The 22,738-nt window shown below is 36.8% G+C and overlaps 2 protein-coding genes and 1 non-coding gene across 3 annotated transcripts; all 3 read right to left on the bottom strand.

The window, feature by feature from the left end:
• Positions 1–4,849: 4,849 nt before the first annotated feature.
• Positions 4,850–9,055, bottom strand: LOC142174772 (15-cis-zeta-carotene isomerase, chloroplastic-like). Its single transcript, XM_075240970.1, has 4 exons — positions 8,501–9,055; positions 6,578–6,724; positions 6,242–6,451; positions 4,850–5,512 (listed from the first exon to the last, which is right to left on the bottom strand). The coding sequence occupies exons 1-4, from the start codon at positions 8,912–8,914 to the stop codon at positions 5,177–5,179; spliced, it is 1,107 nt and encodes a 368-aa protein (XP_075097071.1). The 5' UTR covers positions 8,915–9,055; the 3' UTR covers positions 4,850–5,176.
• Positions 9,056–12,128: 3,073 nt separating this feature from the next.
• Positions 12,129–13,952, bottom strand: LOC107805322 (uncharacterized). Its single transcript, XR_012703828.1, has 3 exons — positions 13,818–13,952; positions 12,525–12,576; positions 12,129–12,366 (listed from the first exon to the last, which is right to left on the bottom strand). It is a non-coding gene; the product is annotated as an uncharacterized LOC107805322 (transcript).
• A 196-nt stretch (positions 13,953–14,148) lies between these two features.
• On the bottom strand, positions 14,149–18,046 carry LOC142161659 (DEAD-box ATP-dependent RNA helicase 45-like). The gene has a single exon (XM_075240969.1). The coding sequence runs from the start codon at positions 17,758–17,760 to the stop codon at positions 14,332–14,334; it is 3,429 nt and encodes a 1,142-aa protein (XP_075097070.1). The 5' UTR covers positions 17,761–18,046; the 3' UTR covers positions 14,149–14,331.
• Positions 18,047–22,738: the final 4,692 nt, after the last annotated feature.

Raw genomic sequence — 22,738 nt, 5'->3', positions numbered from 1 at the left:
CATCAGATTGAGGATGATATGCAGAAGAAGTATTCAACTGAACTCCTTGTAATGTGAATAGCTCTTGCCAGAAATTACTAAGGAAGACAGCATCTCGATCACTAGTAATAGTGTCAGGAAGACCATGCAATCTCACCACAGTGTCTAAGAATACTTGAGCTACAGATTTAGCAGTATAAGGATGCTTCAATGGAATGAAGTGACCATACTTGCCAAGTCTGTCCACCACTACTAGTATCACCTCATAGCCTTTTGATTTGGGAAGGGCATCAATGACGTCCATACTAATTTGAGACCACACCACATCTGGAATAGGTAAGGGTTGTAACAACCCTGGATAAGCAGCTAAATCAGATTTGTTCTTCTGACAAATATCACATTTCTGCACAAAGTCCTTCACCTCCTTCCTCATGTTTTTTCAGTAAAACAATGTGAGTTACCTCCTTAGGGTAGCTTCAACACCTGAATGACCCCCTTGAGGAGTTGCATGCCATAAAGTCATAATTGTTCTTCTCAATTGTGGTTCTTTGCCTATCACCAATCTGCCTTTTCTTCTCAGTTGGCCTTGGGACCAGGTGAACTGTTTGTGAGTGAGTGGGTCAGCTTCTAAGTCTGCAATGAGTTTCTTCAGTTCTTGATCAGAATTCCAGCTATCAACTATAGCTTGGAAAAGACCAGTATCACCAGATGAAACCATCAATGTCAATATTTCAGCTCCAGTTACCCTAGAAAGGGCATCAGCTACCTTGTTCTCCACACCCTTCTTGTACTCTATTGAGTAATCAAATGGCATTAATTTAGTTAGCCACAGTAGTTGGGAATTAGTGTGTAGTGTCTGCTCCATAAGATACTTCAAGGCCTTTTGATCAGTTCTGATGATGAACTTCTGTCCCAATAGATACTGTGACCATTTAGTCACTACATGTACCATTGCCAATAGTTCTCTATCATATACAGATAAAGCTGCATGCTTGGGTGATAGAGCTTTGATAATAAAAGCTATGGGATGTCCTTCCTGCATAAGTACTGCCCCAATACCATGACCACTGGCATCAGTTTCTACAATGAAGGTCTTGTTATTATCTGGCAAAGCTAGAACAGGAGCTCGAGTGAGTGCTTCTTTCAAAGCTGCATCTGCTGAAGTCGACCACTTGAACCCATCCTTCTTAGTTAAGTCAGTCAGGGGTTTGCAAATCACCCCAAAACTCTTAATAAATCTTCTGTAATAACTAGCTAGGCCTAGAAATCCCCTGAGCTGTTTGAGGGTTGTTGGTGTGGGCCAGTTTTGGACTGCTGCTATCTTTTGAGGATCAGTAGACACTCCTTCAGCTGAGATGAAGTGTCCTAAATACTCAATCCTCTGAACCCCAAAGAAACATTTGCTCCTCTTTGCAAAGAGTTGGTGTTTACTCATCTCCACAAAAACAGATTTCAAATGAGTTAAGTGATCCTCTAAAGTGCTGCTATATATGAGAATATCATCAAAGAAAACCAGTACATGTTTCCTAAGAAACTTCTGGAAAACAAAATTCATCAATCCTTGGAAAGTTGCAGGAGCATTTGATAGGCCAAATGACATTACCAAATACTCAAAATTACCAGAATGAGTCCTGAAGGCAGTCTTAGGCACATCTTCCTTAGCCATTCTGAGCTGATGATATCCAGACCTTAGGTCTATTTTAGAGAAGACCTAGAGCCCCCAAGTTCATCTAACAAATCTTCCACAATAGGAATAGGAAACTTATTCTTCACAGTGTGCTTATTCAAATATCTATAATCAACTCACAACCTCCATGATCCATCCTTTTTTTACCTACTAGTACCACTGGTGATGCAAAAGGACTGCAACTAGGTTGAATGATACGTTGATCTAACATCTGTTGTACAAGACTCTCAATAATATCCTTCTTGACTGAAGGATACCTATAGGGCCTTTTGTTCACAGGTTCAGTACCATTTTGTAATACAATCCTGTGATCAAAGACACCCCTAGAAGGAGGTAATTCAGTAGGCCCTTCAAATAATCCAGAATACTCAGCTAGCAATGTATTAGCCTATAATCTGCCACAAGTTCCTCCTTAGCCTTAATAGCATGCCATTGTTCTTCTGTCTCCCCCATAGGAACCACTTGTATCATGCACAGTTGAGATAGATCCCCTGTATGTTTGACCATTTTATCAGCTTCCTGCACCTTCACCTGATTGCCAGCACCTCTGAGGAGGTGTTTCCTTCCTTTGTACCAGAACTCCATAGTTAACTTCCTAAAGTTCATTTTAATATCCCCAAGTGTTAGTAGCCATTGCACTCCTAACACTACTCCACATGAGCCTAAAGGTAGCAGTAAAAATTCTGCTGAAAACTCAGCACCTTGCAGCAGCCAAGTAATTGTACATACTCTATCTACCATCATGTTTTCCATTAGCATCAGCTACTAATTGAGGTTTGGTAGATTGGATTGTACACCCTAAATGTTTGACCAATTCAGGATCTATGAAATTATGGGAACTACCAGTATCAATCAGTATACTTAGGGCTTCTTTGCATGATAACCAGTAACCTTTAAGGTTCTATACCCCAGTGAACCATTCAGAGCATGGATGGAAATTTCCATTTGTTCCATACCTTGAGATGATTCTAATAGGTCTATTCCTTCCTCTTGAATTTCTAACTCCTGTCCTTCCCCTGCATAAGTCCCTTCCTCTATTTCTTCCAATTCCAGTAGATATAACTGTTTGGAACTGTTACATTTATGGCCTGGCACATACTTTTCATTACAGAAGTAACACAATCCTTTTGCCCTCTATTCATTCATCTCATCTATGCTTAATGCTCTCTTAGTAAACCTTAGTATAGCTAGAACTACCAGAATTAGGAGTTGGCTTGCTTTGTGCTGCATATCTTTTAGTTGAAGAACTTGTTGTATAAGTAGGTTGTTTAGTTGCAGCCAGGTAAACTTCATGATCCTTGCAGTTCTGTACACTTGAGATAGGGTTGTTGGAGTAGTCAGCTTCACAGCAATGTTCAACTCGTGCTTCAAACCCCCAATAAAACAACTGATTGCATTTTCCTGAGACAGCCTCACCCTATTCAAATTTCTTTCAAAGACAGCCTGATATTCTTTCACACTCCCAGTCTGCTTGATCTCCTCCATAGGGTCATCGAAATCAGCCCCAAACCTTTCAACCAGTGCCATCACATATTCATTCCAAGTATACCTCATGAAAGAGAGATGCCACTGAATGGCTTCTCCTTCCAACTGCAATGCAGCTACTTCGACCCTTTCTTCAGCATCCACCTTTTCCATAGAGAAGAATTGTTCAATTTTGAACAACCACGATCTCAGATCTTCTCCATTGAATCGTAAAAACTCCATCCTAGACCACCTAGAGAAGTTGGAGTTGTGATAATTACAACTCGTAGGGCTTTTCTCTCGATGAGATCTAGCTTCAGAAGGTCCATCATCCTCTGCTAATGGAGCTTTATCCTTCTGGTGTTCCCTTGAATTTGTCATCTGTTCCTTCAATTCAAGGACTACCTGATCCAACTACTTTAGAGCTAAGACTTCTCCAGATAGAACTCCTACATCAGCTATCAATTTCTGCATCAACTCTCGTAGATCAGGATTTTCTTCATTCGTACTGTCGGTAGTTCGAGCTCCTTTTGCCATGATTCCAAGGATCACACGGCTCTGATACCAATGTTACACGATTGCAGGAATTCAAAGAGAATTCGAGGATCGTAGCACTTCTTCAGGAATAAATCGAGGAAGTAGTAGAGAATGTTAGAATTGCAGAAGAGAAGAAGGAAGAAGAAGAAGAATAGAGAGATTTAGGAGGAAATTGTGTAATTGCATTTCATATCCTGTAATGATGTTTACAATCATTATATGTAGTGATTCATACATTCCAAATGTAATTAGATTCTATCTAACAGAATTAATAACAGAATTCTGTTATTCAGCTACTAACTAACGTAACTAACTTTCCCTCTCTTTAACTAACTTTTGGACTACTAACTACTGACTCTTTAAAATCATGTATCACATAGCCAGTTATTTGGTGTAATAAATCCACTTCTTGATTTAGCCATTTTCCATCAATATCTTTTATCTTCTTTGTCACAGTGTATGTAAGGTTTGAGAATTCTAGCCCACCTGTGAAATTTACTGGTTTCATACCTATACCGATCGCGTATCGACTCGATGATGACCATTGACATGCCTCATAACTTTGGACAATTATAAAATCTGTGTTCTTTTTTGCTATAACATTATTGTGTCCATTTTCATTCTATTGCTTGTCTTCTTACCTTTCGCATATAGTCAACGTCCCCAATAATTCTCCCTGTTTTATCTTCTTTGTTTTATTATTTTTTCGTGTTAACTTTAGCACGTACAAATTCTTTTTACTCTCGGTACCTATGTTGATGAGAAGTAACAAATAGTCGTGAAATAATCGAGATGTGTGCAAACTAATCTGAACACCATTATAGTCAGTGTCTTCGTGATATTTTACTGTACTCATTTTTCACTTTCACACAATAAAAGTCTTCAACTTTTTAATATCTTTCATATAGTCTTTGAAGATGAAGGGGGGTCTTGGCGTAACTAGTAAAGTTGTTGTCATGTGACCAGGAGGTCACGGGTTAGAACCGTGAAAACAGCCTCTTGCAGAAATGCAGGGTAAGGTTGCATACAATAGACCCTGTGGTCCGGCCCTTCCCCGGACTCCTGCACCGAGCTGCTCTTTTATAACCGTGTATGACCCTCAAACCAAACGCAGTATTGGATTCATTCCCCTCTCCCATCTATAAAAAGATAAACCATAAGTAGTAAGTAAGTAGTAATATATTTATTGCAATATCCCCATCATAACCCCTGTATTATATCTTCTCTTATAGTTGTTTAAATAAAGTCAGAACAAGGACATATACAATAATACACAATATAGAATTTGAAGGAAACCAAAGTTGAAACTTGTATATTTCTAAGAGCAATAAACTGAATCCTTCATATTCCTCTTCTTTCTTAGCTTTCCTACTCCAGGCAAACTTTATAGTGTAATAGTTGCTCCGACAGTTGTCTTTAAATAGTCAATAGCAACCTATATATATCTTGAAATGTACAACTTGGACTCGCGATTTCTTGTATGGAAAGAGTTTTGTGACATCAGGGCTACTACCAGTGTAGCCGATAACTAGCAGCTTGCATAATGGGGTGGAGAAAGTAAGCACCTAATGTCAATGCTGTTATTGATATATATGGCAATCTGATAAATTCCTTGTAATAATCTTCAGGCAACTTTTGGCGGCCATCAATGATAGCTGCAAATGGAATGACACTCGTTCTGTTCTTCACGACTTCAAAAGCCTCACCATGTCGTATGGCTAACCTTCGGTCTCCATTCCAGGCACCAAACAGATGATGTCCTATCAAACCTACTGAGGCTGCCACTGCAACTGAATTCCCGATCCACAGCGTGTGAGCTAAGCACCATATCACCTGCCCAACCATCTGATAGGGAGAACATAGGCTTCAATTAGCTATGAAAGAAAGAATAACAATACCTGGCAATGAAGCAGCAAATAAAAGCAAAAATGTTTAACATATATGCTCAAAAACAATGATAACAATCATGTAAAGGAGACTTGTTTTCTCAAATTTCAAGACTTGAAGGGTTCCTCTTTACTGAAAATCCTCAATTATGGAACAGCTTCATCAATAGGACGGTCTCTTTCCTTTTCTGCACTATCAGAACTGGATTACAATAATCTTGACCTCTTTTCCTGTTAAAGCTCATCATGCGGCAAATCCGTCCTCTTCGTGTAATACTATTCTTTGTGACATGCCTTATTTGACTCCTTTAACAAACCCTTTGAGTTATAGAGTCAATACTTGGATTCTGTGAATCAAAAGTAAAATATAGTTTCACACAGTAAGATGAGTTTTATACACTTGTATAAACCTTAAGAAACTAGTCCTGAACACTTCTGAAATTATAAACACAAATCATCATATCTAAACCTCCTTCCTTTGTTTATTACGTCTTTTATATCCTGGAAAATTAAAAAATAATACAAGGTACAAAGTGAAGTGATATGAATCCATAGTTGAAGTTGGCAGAAAGACTATTGACACTAAAAGGTACAAAATGGTGTTTCAGGACAAGGAACTTTATGGTATCAGATTCACTCGGTATCTTACACAACAGCAAGTCACAATTAAGTGAATGTTGACTAATACCTGTGGATGCCTGGTAATCCTCATAATTCCAGTTTCCCAAAGATGCATCTTGGGCTTGTCAACAGCTGCTACCTCTAGCAAATTGAATGTCGATGGGTATAGGAAGAAGAAGGAAATAAAGTTAGAGAACCAAACTAGTTCATGAAGTCCGGCTATGCTCTGTAATTGCCATAATTGCACTCCATCGTATCGGTGGTTAATGAAATAGACCTGTACACCATTATAAGAACCTTTGGTTATGTTAAATTTCCATTTATCAAGCATTGCACAGGAAAATTATAGAAGTTACCAAAAGATTCTAAATTCTCAGTTTCTGCCAGTGGAGTAGAAACTTACAATTGTGCTGACTGCCAATGGCAAAGATATCCCGGCAAACAATACACGAAAGGCACGTTCTCCAATGAGTTCCTCTCCTTTGTCTCTAAGACTAGCAAGACCGCTGTGGACTATTGCGAAAATCAAGGTGAGGGAAAGCATTACAATCTGCAGAAATATTTGGATAAACACTCAGCAAACAGAAATTTAATTATGCAAAACGAAAGAATAATATTTATGCTGGTGACCAAGAGAGCCAAAGTGGAAGGCAAGAAAGCTTATGAAGAAAGAAACAATAGCGTAGAAGCTTCAGACAACTGTATGTTTGCCACATGATTCGTCAAGAACTCATATGCATCACTTGCCTCGTACACAACAAACAACAACAACTATGCCTAAGTCCCATTCTTCATATCATAAGTAACTTAATTCCAATGTGTTCCTTAATACCTATGAAGTATAGATACACCTCCAACTGTATCACTACCAACAATAGAATAAAAAAGGAAGAAAAAGAAGAAAGAGCACTTTTCTCAAGAGATTCAAAAAAAAGTCTAACAACCTATGCAAAAATATTATTGTCCTGAAATATAGTCCTAAACTCACTCGTAATTAAATTTTTAAAATAACAATTCTTGGAACTGTAAGAATGACATTTATTCCACTGGTTCCAGATATTTCTTTTACCTTCTTCTTTTTAACAAATCATGATTGTAAAACATCTTATTTAGGTCACTAGATAAGTGAAATAATCTTGCATAACTTATGTAATAGAGAGTGACACAAAGAATTGCTAGTCACACATTTTATGACATGATATTTTAGTTACTACAGACAAAAGAGCAGCAATGAAAAAAGAAAAAGAAGGTCAGACAAAACAGTAGCTATTCACCAAACTACCAAAGTTGTAGCCGCAATATGTTAGCGCATACGCCAATTCCAACTTAACTGCCCCAGGCATTAGTCAAGCTCAAATGAGCAATATATTTGCTACAATTAGCACTTATTAACTCAAGCAAGAACCTTAACACCCACCTGAACAGAAAGGTCCTATTATTTATATGCTAAAGTCTAGATAACAGAAATTAAGAATCTTGACCCCTACTTCAATTTCAAACCAAATTTAACAGATAATAGTTAGTAGATGATATTGCACCCAAATGCGTGAGCTAGCAGTCAATGAAACTCAAACAAAGACCTTGTTAGACCAGGGTTCAAATTTCGCAGAGGAAAAAAAAGGAGTTAGGTAATGCCTAACGCTTGGCGGGTAGAGTTACTCGACACCTATACTTGTAGGAGGATATAATTACCAGGTAAAATAGTAAAGGTGCGCAAAAGCTGGCTCGACATCACCATTAAAAAAATATGCATATAGAATATAACCAAGCACGGCAAAAGCATGTTTATTGAGATTGTCAAAATACCAAGTTTGAGTGAAATGCAACAAGGACTGCAAATGAGGAAGAAGTGGGAACTCCGTCCTCTGTCAGAAAACTACAAAATTTAGGATCACTATCGAGTAAAGTTAAAGAAAAAGAAAATAGAATAATGTAACTCCCCTCAAGTAGTTCTCTTTTCATTTAAAATTTCTTCTTTAGAAAAGATTTTCCTATTTCAATTCAATTACAGTTTATGTAACACTATTTACTTATTAGTCCATTAAAAAAGAATGACACATTTTAGTACCTGAAAACACATTTAACTTTAAACTTCATATTTTTATACCCGAAAAACTTTTATAGCCACACAAATGTTATAACGCATATTTAACACCACAAGCTTCTTTTTCAAATGAAATGAATGATATGAAAGGAGTAACAGGTTAAACTAAAACCAAGTAAAGAATAAAACTAAAAGCAATATCTCAAGACCCAATTCAGAAAAAAAAAAAAAATAGAAGATACAAACAGAATTAACCAAAGAAAATAAGCAATAAATATCCACCTCATGGCTATCTGAAATGCTTGAAACAGCATCAATGAATGATTTTCCAAAACCAGTTGAATTGTCAATCCAAATAACATTAAGAACATAAAGAACAACACCAAGAATCCCAGTAAAATAAACCCAAGATGAAATCTTTTGTTTGGATAACTGGAATTCAGCTGAATCTTCCCCCACCAAGATTTCATCTTTATCATCAATTTGTGTTCTTCCCACTGAAATAGACCAAATTTCCTTTCTGGGTTTGTAAGGAAATGGAAAATGGGAGTTGAAAAATGGTTTCTTGGTGTGTTTGATGGAGGGATGGCATGCTATTATGGCTGAGGTTTGTTTGGGAGTTGGAATTTTATGGTGTTTTGATGATAAAGGAGGGAAATGAAAAAGAGGATGTGAGAGGAAAATTGAAGTGGCCATTTTTGCAAAGATTAACTGAGTTTCAAAGTGTGTGTGTGTGTGTGTGTTGAGTTTGGGATTTATGCAAAGGGGAGAGAAGTATCTTAAAGGAGATGTGCTCTTTGGTGTATTTTGGACAGTTAGTGGAGGGAAGTGGGTGATGAGACATTAATTGTAGCTTTTTATGTTAATTTTTGGTTGTTTGGTTTGGGTCGGCAAAAACATATGTCTACCTATAAAAAGATACCTACCTTAGTAAAATCCGTGTATTTAAATGATTTTATTTAGAACGATGTTGTTCGATTCAACTGCAAGGAGTTGTCTACCATCATACCGAGGGGTGTCAATGCATATTCGAAAATCGACTAAATCGATCGAACTGTACCGTATCGAACCGATTTTTAGGTTTCTTTTTAAGAAACCCGTAGGTTTTTATATAAATCTGTAACCGCATCGATAATTAGGGTAGATTTTTTATTTTATAAAAGTAAACCGAAAAAATACCGAACCGTACCGAATTAATTTTACATGTAGAAAATATATTTATTTAGTAAGTTTAAAAGTAATAATGCATTAAATTTTCTTTGGGCCTTGGAATTATGAAAACCATTACAAGCAAACAAGTAATTAAACTCAAAATACTAATTCTTAAAACCTATTATGCTACTTTTACTTAAACTAAGTTATTTCAAGTATCTTTATTAGCAAGATACAAAGTATTCTAGCGATTATGAGTAGCAAACTACAATGTATTGAATATGTTTCCTTTCATATAATTTGGATTTATCTTTTTGAATATTTAATCTTCTATAGATTTTATTCTTGAGTCTCAGCTTGGTATATCTTTCAACTCGTGTGATTTATATTTTCTTTGACTTTGTTTGATTTCTTTTACGCTGTTGTAGAATAGTTGATGGATCTATACTCTAGCCATCTCTTCTTCTTCTTTTTTTTAATTCATCACCCTTTAAACAGTAAAAATGTCTAGATAGTTTTGCTAAGTCCAATAAAATAATGTATGTTATTGCATTCCACTTCTACTGGTGAATTTTACATGATATAAAAAAAATACCGAAAATTAACCGAACCGTACCGATACCGAAGAGAAACCGACATGATTGGGACGGTTTCGAAAAGTCTAATTTTGGTTATACATAATAGTATAACCGAAAAATTGATATGGTACAAATTTTATAGAATAACCGGCCGAACCGAATCATTGACACCCCTAATCATATACTTTACTTTCTTTCACCAGTCCGTTATCCTAAAGTTAATACGTGCACTTTTTACATTAAATGGTAGTCTCCGCCTAATAATTTCGTTAAGGTTAACATCGACGAAGCCTTGAATCAAACGACTCACAGAGTGGGAGCTATAGGGATTTTTCGCAACTCCAACAATTACTGAATCTTTGGATTTACAGTTTAATCTGCTTCTCTGCTACTGAAGCTGAATTAGTAGCACTTCGGCTATGGTTACAGTTAGCTAAGGACTTTAGCCTCTGGGCGCTTCAAGTAGAAACTGATTCGCAGGTACTATGCACCATAGTCGAACATGGCAATGAATTTTATTTACCTATTATTTTTTATTGCAGGTCACTCTGAGTCGCGTGGAGCTTAGACATGTTATCGAGAAGTTAATATTGTAGCAGATACCTTGGCTAAGCATGGCATGAACTTCACACCCTCAGATAGACGACAGCCATAGCATCCCCCATACTACTTATCTCCTCCTCTCTTTGCTTTATCAAATTTCAATAAGGATTGTTCTAAAAACTTGAACATTTGAACAATCTTGACTTGTAATAACTAAAACCGTTACATTACTTACTTTCTAATATAAATCTCCTTATAAGCCCAAAAATAATAATTAAAATTTAGACAAATAGACACAAATTACTTGATGTATCTTTTTTTTTTTTTTTTGTATTTTTGTTTTTCCTAAAATGTGAATCATAGTCTTTTAAAGTCCTTGTCTACTTTATTAACCGGTAGGCTGTGTGAATACATGGAAGTGATTTGCACTTGTCTCGGGTTAACGTTCGAACCATACAAACAAAAGAGTTAATATGGACAACTTGTCCATGTATTCGAGGGAGAATTCTGCCGTGAATAGCGAGTAAGATGCATTAAAACAACAAACTTTAAACAAGAATTAGCGTTGACAAGGGGAAGGTATTTCTTTAATGGACAAAAAATCATGTAAAAAGCTTGAGAGAGCTATTAACTCACTGCAGAGGAAAGAGCAATAAAGCTATCCTCAATGTTGTTGTGCTAAGTTTCTAGCTTTCAACTAGTAAATTGCAACTTCATTCCATTATCGCTTGTGAGAACAGATCGTTTTTCTTTTTCTTTTTTTCAAAAGAAAATTCTTGATGCTTGCTACTTAAGGGAAACTTGAAGAAAATTTAACTTTCTGCCATTTGCTTTCCTTTCCTCTAATTCGCCAAACCAAACATGGGGAAGAAAATTGTACAAACATAGCTCCTTTCTTTTGAATGCACAAGGTATTTCTAAAATTTTTGCATTGTTCGGAGTTGCTTGGTTACATTGTACGATAAGTTTTATAGAAAAGAAAATGTTTACTTGAAGCACGGCTACGATATAAGGAGCTAGTAATATTTTATGGAATACGGTAAAAATTCACATACCCAATCAACAAGGAGTCAAACATTCATATAAGCTAAACTAATCCCACTTTAAAACACAAAAGCATTTTCCTCATCCTGTTCCCTATTGTCTACGGATTCAATCAACACCATAAATGGATCAAGCAACATTTTGTTATTTTTCCAGATCAAACAGGGGCTGTGTCTGACAAAATAACCCCTTGTGAAGCTTGCAGGGGCGCTACCGTTGTTAATTATATTGGTAGTTAAAGCTCATAGAATTTGATGCTGTTATCAGCTGATTAACAAGGTAGACTTGTAAAACCTATATCGAAATCCACCTGCAGGAACTCCTTTTTATAACCTAGAAATCTAAGTCTAGTAGCACACTGTTCGAAACTTGGTGGACAACATGCCCAGCCCTCCATCCTTCTCACCTTAAATACCAAAATTTGTCAGCAGCAAGATTCGAGCCTGTAACGTGCACATTACCCACACATTATGTGTTGAGCTCTAACCACTATACCAAAGCTCAAGGTGCAATTCACCTCCAGCATTATTATGAAGTGGAAAACATAATGTATAAATTAACCCAGGAGCACTATCACACCACTAGGTGAATGATAGATTTCAAGTGTTGCTTCATACTTCCTTTTTCCCTCTCCATTAGGTGTTCTACATCACTACAAAACCAGCATCAGAAAATTCTGATGAGACTAATAGATCAGTTATGCAAGTCTACAACACAAAATTGACCCCTTTCTCCTCTATACTTAACTACTATACAAGGCAAACTGCATTGATAGAACCATCATTTTCAGGGTTCTTCGTCAATAGGGCTGTGTTTCCCTGCATTCACCATCTGAGAAATGAATCATCAGAAACCTATGTTTGCTCGGATCCTCCAAAAATGTCCTTGTCAAATTCAGCAGCATTTTCGAGGATCCAAACAACATAGCAGCAACTAAAAGAAATATCTAGAGAGACGATGGAGTAACAAACACCGAAAGCACACCTTACCCCATACAAATTTTCCAGCAGGGGTGACAAGACCAAGCTCACTGACATTTACCTAGATTCACAGAAAAAATTAAAGATATGAAACATCAACTACATAGACTCGGATGCACCATTAAAAAAGGAAGATTATCTCAATGATGGTTATTGGTTCCTTTGGTTACAACACCCAGCCTAGAGATGTAAAATTTGGACCATTAAGATTTTTTCGCCCCAATGCTCTCAAGATTGAACGTGCATTTAAGTTCAGGAAGTGTCACATGCTTTCAAGAAGGCGCAAACCCATCGGTCCGATAAACCGATAGTTTCATGGTAAAACCTGGCCCAGCAAAAGTTGCTTTTGACCGTTCTCTTCCACTATCAGGATGCACATATGAAAAAGAAATTTATTAAGTCAGAAAGACACGTTCTGTTCAGCCTCAAATACAACAAAAAGTAGACCAATCACCTAATAAGCATCAGGGATCCTACAAATGATTTGAGAGAAAAGGAAAAACCTAAGTAAAAACCTGAGTGAGACAACTGGATTATGCTACACATGGAAATGCAATTACATTATTTAGATATATGGAGGCATTACCATTATGGATTATATCTGATGCTTAAAGATTGCCTCAATCTAAGATAATAGGGACTTAGCAACCAAATAGGCCTAACTAATTAAAACTCCTAATCCCAATCATTACATATCATATAGCAATGACGCTTAAAAATAACCTGCAATATTATGTGAAATATAGGTATACTCCCTCGGTCCCTCCATCCCAATTTATATTGACAACCCTTTCCACATTGGGAGGTCCCAACATGCATGATGCAATTCCAATAATAACATTATTCTCTTTATATTTACAATTCTTAAGAATTCAAATTCAATTAACTACTTAAAGTTTAGACTTTAATTGATGTTTTTTTTCTTCATATCAAACTAACTTGTAGTTGTTACTTTAGCCTTGTCCAGGTAAACACAGCAAATATGATATGACGGAGGAAACAATTAGATGATATCTCATAAAAGAGTAACCCAAAACTGCTAGAAGGGTGTTTCAAAAGTGAACTAAACCCATAAATGAGCTAAAATAATCCTTACAAAAAATGAACTAAACCAATAACTTGATTTTAAAAAGCTCCTTGCATTTTCCTTCATTTGGGCCATTTCAGTATAGCATCTCTTACAAACATATTACTTTGATACTCAAAGCTCTTTGGAGTCGTAAAGGAGAAAACCAAAAATTTCAGATTCAATAAATGAAAGGTATGAGAAAAATTCGAAAGAGATATTGCAAGGGGACTAACTAGGGTAAAACCTTTTGGGCAGTCTGCGAGCACCTGCGATCCTCCTTGTTGCATTTATGCTCAAAGTTATCAGTGATACCCATTTCTCTTCCTGTGCAACTCTATGTAATCTCCCTGCGGCTGTTCCAATTCAAGTTCATAATAACAGTTTACATAATCATATAGCAAACCATGACTAATCACGAAGGAAAAGAAGAGTAAAGTAAGAAACAGAGAGAATGTGATGCGAAGAAGAAAAACCCAAGTTTTGTTTCAAACAAGGGTTTAGCCAAAGTCGGACTAATCAAATCGGGCAGGTCAGTGCTATCAGTGCCCTTGAGTCGAGTCGAGCTTTTTCTTTCAGAAGCTAATACTTAGAATATCAGGGAGAATAACCATGTATCCTGTTAAACCTGTATAGATCATTACAAGCAATGTCATCTCGAAATCAAGCAACAAAACTTAAGAAATAATTTGCCTGGAATATGTAACAGTCAGAAATGAAGAATTATAAAAATGGCAAGGACATTCATTCTTATACAACTGAGTATCTGCCTGGCTGAGCCGAACCAGGAAGAGATGATGCTTGCATGGTAATGTCCTCCAAAACACGTTTCAGTTCTGCTTTTGCTCTCTTGACAGATTGTTCCGTGGGGCCCTCAATGAACAAGTACAGCTTCCTGTCCAGAAGCCCTGGTGCCTTGCCAGGTGGAACATACTGTCCTCGAGTGGTGATGGCAGCTCCCGTCCATTCAGAAATAGGACCCAAAGTCTCCTTGTGTGTCACCTTCCAGCGAGCATTTTGAGGGAAATCATTTATCTCTAATTCCGCTTCATAATGTTCAGGCATTGCATCGGCCTGAATCTTCGCTAAATTGTGCTGCAAGTTCAAGGCAGCTGCCAATGCTGTTGCTCTGGCTGTCACATCATTAGAGCCAACTGGCAGTCCATTTCCAGCAATAGCTGCTGTTGCACCTGGTATATTAATACCAAGTACACCAGGCAATGCAACAGGCAAGCCACCATTGGGAAGAAGCTGACCAGCTGAAACTGGAGTTGCCGCTGAAGCCATACTCGCTTTGGAAGCAGCAACAAGAGCAGCAGCCTGAGCAAGGGCAGCCTGCTGAGAGAGGTCGCCGCCTGCTTTTCTAATTCCATCATCTTCATCCTCTGAATCTGATTTATCTTCCTCAAATCCATATTCTTTTGCCTGTGCTTTTTTGGCTGCTCTTCTCACTTCATCCTCTTCTTCATTAAATTTAAAACCACTACCACCATAACCAGTCCCATGTGCTTGCTCAAGTCCCTGATTCACCTTCGCCATGAAACTATCTGCAAGAGCTTTCAGGTCATCTGGAACAACTTGTTCTGACAGTTGTAAAGCTTTCAAAAGGTCAGGTGCATATCTTGCATCGTCTTCAGATAAGAATGTGATGGCACAACCTTTCCTACCAGCCCGACCAGTCCGACCAACACGATGAACATAGTCCTCATAATGATTCGGAACATCATAATTGATTACCAGTTCAAGCTCCTTGACATCTAAGCCCCTGGCTGCTATACTAGTAGCAATCAACAAATTACACACATTACTTTTAAAGTCGGATATGGTGGACTCGCGATCAGTCTGATCCTTTGCCCCATGAAGGGAGAGGCAGGGATAACCATGCTTAATCAAATCCCTAAATAAAGCATCACATTTCTCCTGTGTGTGAACAAATATCAAAATTTTTCCTTTTTCATACCATTCACCAAGTAATTCAAGGAGCCGAAGGAATCTTTCACCTTCTGGCCTCACCTCAACCAGTTGTGTTATATCCTTGTTCACAACACTCCTACCACCTACCTGTATTTCAACAGGTTTGTTCAATACTTTACGAGCTAATATTTCAACCTGGCGAGGAAAAGTTGCAGAGAACAGGACTGTTTGACGGTCAGGCCGTGTGTTTTGGACAATTCTTGTGATCTGAGGTTCAAATCCCATGTCAAACATTCGATCAGCTTCATCCATGACCAAGTAAGTGACTCTTCGCAGATTCGTAATCTTTCCACCACTTGTGCAAAGTATATCAATCATCCTGCCTGGAGTGCACACAACAATTTCAGCTCCTCGCTTCAATTCACTAATTTGCTGAGCAACCCCAGAGCCTCCATACACGGGCACACAAATGAGACCCATCGCCTTAGTGAACTTCTTAATATCACTATGAATTTGCTGCACAAGCTCTCTCGTAGGGGCCATTATCAGCCCAATAGGACCATCTCCAGACATCAGAGGAGGCTGGTCCTTAATATGTCTTAGCATTGGTAATACAAATGCCAGAGTTTTACCAGAACCCGTCTTAGCAATCCCAATGCAATCTCGGCCGCTCATAATTACCGGCAGAGCCTGAGCCTGAATAGACATGGGCTTCTCATAATTCAGTTTCTTTATAGTGTCTAGCATCTTGGAGGACAGTCCCGTCTGGTGCCACGTTCTGATCGGTTTAGGAACATCCTTTCCATGGATCTTCAATTCCAGTTGTTTCCTGTAAGCAGAAACCTCTTCAGCACTCATTCTTGAAATCTCCTTAACTTCTATGTAAAAATTCTTTCTAAAAGGAGGATAGTCAATTTTCGAATGATCAACTATTGATAGTTTCTCGGCCTTGGTTTTCTTCACGCGTTTCATAAACTCTTCATCATCCTCTTCCTCCAAAGGATCATCACCATCATTCTCAACGTTCCCATAATCCGAATCTGAATCTTCACCAGGGATAATTCTTCCCATAGTCTTCTTCACACTCATCTTCTTAGGCTGTTGTTCTTCTTCGCCTTTATCAGTACCATTTTTAGAATTTCCATCACCAAGATTATTGACTACGGCATTATTAAGCTTCTCAACTTCAGGCAAAACCATAGAGTTCATAAAAGCATCCAACGGGTCAATATCATCATCGTCCTCCATTAACTCATCATTGCCATTTTGAATCACAGGGGAACTAACCACCTTGTCCGTACCATCATCATCATCCATCGCCTTGTCATTATCATCCACATCAATATCCATCCCATGTTTCCCCTCAGCATCTTCATCGTCAGATTCTCCCTCCAAAGTCCAAGTTTTACCCAATTTAGGTTCTTCTTCAGCACCTGCAGAAACACCAAGCTGCTCCCTTTCTGACTCCTCTTTTTTTCTCTTTAGCTCTTGCCATTCTTGAACTCTCCTCCTTCGCTTCTCCATCTCATCCTCTAATTTCCTTTGCTCCTCAGCAAAATCCTCTTCTCGACTCTTCTCATTCTTTTCTTCTGCTAATACTTCATCAGTGCTATCTTCCCTGAGCTTGTTGTTGGATTTGCTACTCCTTTCACGATCCCTCTCCCTCTCCCTCTCCTTATGATCATCATCATTTCTCTTTCGCCTCTTTCTATCTCGATCCTTGGCATCAGCTTCATCATCGCTACCATTTTCTACTTCACGGTGTCTATCCTTTTCCCTGTTCCGCTCCTTTTCTCTCTCCCTTTCCCTCCTCTCCTTTTCTTTCTCTTTCTCTTTCTCCCTTCTCTCTCTATCTCTCTTCTTCTCCCTCTCTTTCTCTCTATCCCTCTCCCTCTCCTTCTCTCTGTTTTCACGATCCTCCTTATCCTTTTTTTCTCGTTCTTTAACTTTATCTCTACTAGGTCTTTCATCATCATTATCATCACGGCCCTTGCTTTTTTCACGCTCCTTATCCCTGTGTCTATCCTTGTGCTTTGCCCTATCTCTATCTCTATCTCTATCTCTATCTCTATCCCTCTCGCCGTACTTTTCATCGGCGCTTTTTTCTCTATCATAGCGGCTGCTTTTCTCTCGATCCTTCTTATCTGATGAGGAACGATGGTGGTCTCTGTCCCTATGCTTGTCGCGATCTCCTCGATCCTCCTTACTATCACGGTGACGCTTCTTCGATTCCTCCTCTCTCTTCGACTTGTGCTTCTCTTCCATTAGAAAATAGTCGGAAATCGGAAGGCAAAAGCAATACACTCCACACCGGAGACAACGGCGATACAGTAGCTTCGATTATCTCCGGCAAAATCCCCAGTTATTACCGGCGAAATCCCCAATTATTTCCGGCGAAATCCCTAATTATCTTCGACTCCAAAATATATGTGCCAAAGGTCGAAGGGAAGAAGTGAAGTTCCCAAACCCTAGCTTTTGCACTTTTTTCTTTTCTCGTACTGGCTTTCTGCTTAATAGTTGAGTCGAATTTTATGATTTTTTTATTTCTTCCGAAGTCGAGTCGAATTGAATTTAGTGGAATAATTTAACTGAGCAAAAAAAAAAAAGAGAGAATAATTTAGGCGGTATTGTTTCTCCCAAAAAAAATAATTTTTTTATCTTTCAATTATTGCAAAATTTATTGAACAGAAAAAAGAGAACGATTTTTTTACTTAATTATGAAAATATTTTCCTAAAGAAGTTTATGTATTTTTTTGAAGAGTGAAAAATAATTTCTAAGAAAAATATTTAGTAAAGATTAGTAATAATGTTAGCGAAATGTTTAGTATTTTGATGAAATTTTGAGTACTAGAGATTGATAATGGTGTCTGAAGTGTAGGTTAGAGCATTCGCCGAAGAATCACCGAAATTATTTTCCTTTATTTGGTGAAAAGTGAAAAACTCAAATACTAAAAAATAAATTATTTATCATAAATATCTTTTTTGAAACATAATATCAATCGTACTTAGTATCAATATCTTTCTTCGATCACTACCAAGGGTTACGGTGGGATGAATAAGATCTCTTCACCTTTAACTAGATGTCTCAAGTTCGAGCTCTGAAAATGATAGGAAGCGCATCCCTATCTAACGAGTCTTATGTGGCAAATTTAGATTTGTCGGGACCCCAAATATAAGTACCTAACACCGAACACCGTGTGAGAAACCAAAAAATAACTTTCTTCAGCCACGTAGAATATTGTATTCTCCAGTTATGTAATGAAAAAAATACCTTACCTTTTAAGATCACTTTTTGGTAGATTTTTTTCAATAATTAGACATTTGAGAGTTACATTAAATCAATAATTACTAAAATATATATATCTTCTGTACACGTACAAATACTTTTGTCAACGACATAATTCTTACTATAGTTTGTAACTCTTATGGCTCGTTTAGTTTGATCTATAATGTCTTGTATAATACATGGATAAAAATAGACATTAGTAATATGCTGTTTGTTTGCCTCTTTCATTGCTCATGTATTATATTACATGGAATAAGATGTGAAATAAAAATATGTGTATTTGTAATACACGATTAAACAGTAAAAATAGTACGGTATAGCCAGTTTTCGGACTGGTCATTCAAAAATAACCAACATTTACGAAGTCAATGAAAAATAGCCATTATTTTGCTGCAACAGAGACCGGTCCAGCATAATATACTGGAGTTCGGTGCACCTGTGTATGAACTCCAGCATATTATGTCGGACCGGTATACTTTGCTGACTCCAGTATAATATACTGGAGACTGGAGCACCGGTACTCCAAACTCCAGTATATTATACTGGACAATTATACTTGCTGGAACTCGAGTATATTATGCTGGAGTTCTAGTGTACTTATGCTGGAACTTCATCATATTATGCTGGAGTTTCAGCATACTTATCCTGGAACTCTAGTATAATATGCTGGAGTTCAAGCATACTTATGCTGGAACTCCAGTATAATATACTGGCGTATTTTTCGGGTTTTGAACAGTGTTTTTGCTCAGATTTATCCTTAAATGAAAAATGGCTAAATTTCAATTACTTTTGAAAGCTATTTCTGAACGACCAGTTGTAAATCTGGCTATTTTTTAAATTTCTCCCGATTATCACTCAAAAAGAACAAAGACATGGAGAGTTACTTGCAGATATTTTTAAGACGACTTGATAATATAAAAAAAAAAAATATTGCAGTGCCAGTATATATATATATAAGTTTTAATTTGCAGAGTTATATGACTTCCGTATGTGTATATATATCAATTGTAGCCAATCTATAACTTGTATGTTACCAAAATGACACTTAAGATTAAATTATTTAATTTGATGTAAACACTGTGTGCATGCAATTTTTTTTGCTGATTCTCCTTTTCCTAAAGCTCCTCTAGTGAAAAGAAAATATTCAGTGAATAAAAATATTAATGTATTGTGTTGCCACTAATTTCTTCATTAAAAAAAATGATTTATGGTGGCAAAAGAGTAACAGTACTATAACTCTACTAGTTTCCAAAAGATAAAATCACTTCTAAAAAGGACTTATATACGGGTTGTTTTTCAATTCCAAGGCTATTAAAGTCAAGAGAGAAATGACGTTTCCTGTTTGAAGATCAAGAAGTGAATTAGTGGGCGTTTGGACATAAGAATGGTAAAATTCCAACAACAAAAAAAGTGAAAAAAAAAGTCAACTGAAAATAATATTTGAAAATTAAAGTTGTGTTTGAATATGAATAAAATTTTGGGTTATTTTTAAAGTTTTGTGAATGATCTAAGTGAAAATTTTAAAACAATAGCTGTTTGGAGTTTTTAAAATTTTAAAAAATTCTAAAATTCATCTTCAAGTGAAAATTGAAAATTTTATTGCCAAACATTAATTTCAAAAAAAAGTAAAAAAAAATTGAAAAATTCTTATGTCCAAACGGGCTCTTTGTCACGTCCCAAATTACCTCCTAGACGTGAGTGGCGCCCAGCTAACACCACCTGCCAGGCAAACCATACTTTCATACCTTAACCATTAATTTGCAATATTTGATTAATTATGAGTACCCAAATCATTTGATAATTAATTATGAACAACTAGTATCTCAAAATATTAAATTAAAACTCTAGCCCAAATTTTACACTAGACCATGAAGCATATAAGAAAATAACAAAAGAAATCAATAAATAAATGATAAAGACTCTCTTGGCAGCCTTCACGAACAATGCAGCGACTCACTTCAATAACTGAATCAATTCTAGCGAACTCGTCAGCTATTATCTCTATCTTCACCAATAGTATCTGCATAGACATGCAGGTAAGGAGTGAGTTATACGTAAATATAACCTAGTAAGATCCTCGACCCGCCACTTTAAATACCTCTGGAACAAGTGTTAGAAAATAAAAACACACTACAACACGAATGATGTAATAAATATGATAATTATACAATAACTCAATATATGTGTATCAACAAAGTTATTAAGAATTAACCGAACAAGAATACCCACTAAGAACTTATCATAATTGCAGTGAAAGAATTTTACCAACACACCTACGAGTCCACAACGACACCACAATGCCTCAAATATGTAATAGAGCATACACAATGCTCACTGAAGCATACACAATGCCCCAAATATCTCAAGAAGCATACACAATGCTCGGGTGATGTACAAAGGCATACACAATGCCCCAACATCATGACGCACAGCCGTATCAAACTCAACATTATGGTGCACAGCCGTATCAAACTCAACATCATGGCGCACAGCCGTATCAAACTCAACATCATGGCGCACAGCCGTATCAAACTCAATATCATGGCGCACAGCCGTATCCAACTCAACACCATGACTCACAGCCGACTCAACATCATGGCGCACAGCCGTATCAAACTATCAAACAACTTATAAAATAATTTTTTTTAATGTATTTTCATAAAATAATATATTTGCGGCTAATCTAAGACCATCGATTCTGCCAAGCGCACACTTGTCCCAACACATGGACCAGACAGAGAAAACACACTTTCAAAATAGGTTTTAGAAAAGCAAAGCTTAAAGTCTCACTTACTTCGTTAATGCCGAATTTTCCAATCTCGTATCGTCTAAAACACCAACCAAACGACCTCCAATGATCTCACTCCAACCAAAGAGAATGAATTCTCGATCCGCAATAAGTCCAACCGCATCTCAAGATACCGAAAAATGTTGTTGGGAGCCATGGGCGAAGCTACCTTGAGCTCGCCGAAAAAAATTATGAAAAAATTACACTGTGTATATAAGTAAAATATTGATTTTAGATATATAAAACCTATATTAAACACCCTTTGTCGGAATTTTTTTCTACTTCTTTCAAGTTTGAATACCCTTAAAAACATTACTGGCTTCGACGGTGTGGGGAGCTCCTATCTTTTTCGTCACTGTTCCAATAACATGGTTCAGGCCTTACTTTGAATGAATTCACCAAAATCATATTCTTCACTATTGATTCAGCAGAGCAATCATAGCTTTATCGCTATTGAATTACCCATTACAAGAGATTGAATTAACAAGTATTTACTTCCTTGTCTGTCCTGTATTTGTAGTAAAACTAGGTTCACATAACTAGGCTTCAACCAAGCTATTATTATGTTACATAAAGATTACAAAGGCATCACATAGTGAGTTAGTGTCCTCCTCAATTACATTTCATATAAAGCTTAAAGTCTATTATATCTCAAACCTTGCTCTTTTCTAAACTATAAACTACGTGACAATTAATTCTCAAATATTAGTGTTAGCCCCTCCGTAGATCGGATTAACTGATCTTGCTTCTTGTTCAATACAGTAAAATTCCAAAAGTTTAATTATATAATTAATAAAATTATTATTCTTGAAAGATACCAATTACTATACCTAATGCCAATTAGTAATACCCAATTAATTCGTTAACATTTTATTTATTTATTTATTTTTATATTAAAAAAATGATGTGCTGCATAATTAATAAAGAAATAATCATTCCCAATTATCTATGAATAATATGAAGCGAGTATGAAAATCAATTGATCGAAACATTAAAGGTTTGAATAAAAATCTCACATGAAAAGAGGCATTCATAGGAACAAAGCGAATTATTTACTGAAGTTCAGAAAATTATTAAAGTCATAATTTATATGTATCATGTATGTAAGTAATATTCCAAAAATATATTCTATAGTTACTCGCTTAAAAAAGTTCACTCTTATAATATCG

The sequence above is a fragment of the Nicotiana tabacum genome, chromosome 20 (assembly GCF_000715075.1).
Source record: "Nicotiana tabacum cultivar K326 chromosome 20, ASM71507v2, whole genome shotgun sequence".
NCBI classification, from domain to species: Eukaryota; Viridiplantae; Streptophyta; class Magnoliopsida; order Solanales; family Solanaceae; genus Nicotiana; species Nicotiana tabacum.
This window is presented reverse-complemented; position numbering and strand designations above follow the sequence as displayed.

What these genes read in the sequence shown, in the direction of transcription:
- LOC142161659 (XM_075240969.1), bottom strand. Translation starts at nt 17,760, where the DNA reads ATGGAAGAGAAGCACAAGTCGAAGAGAGAGGAGGAATCGAAGAAGCGT.
- LOC142174772 (XM_075240970.1), bottom strand. Translation starts at nt 8,914, where the DNA reads ATGGCCACTTCAATTTTCCTCTCACATCCTCTTTTTCATTTCCCTCCT. An exon ending in GCATTTCAGATAGCCATGAG is followed by an intron (nt 6,725 to 8,500) that starts GTGGATATTTAT and finishes ATATTTCTGCAG; the next exon opens with ATTGTAATGCTTTCCCTCAC. An exon ending in GGATTACCAGGCATCCACAG is followed by an intron (nt 5,513 to 6,241) that starts GTATTAGTCAAC and finishes TCTCCCTATCAG; the next exon opens with ATGGTTGGGCAGGTGATATG.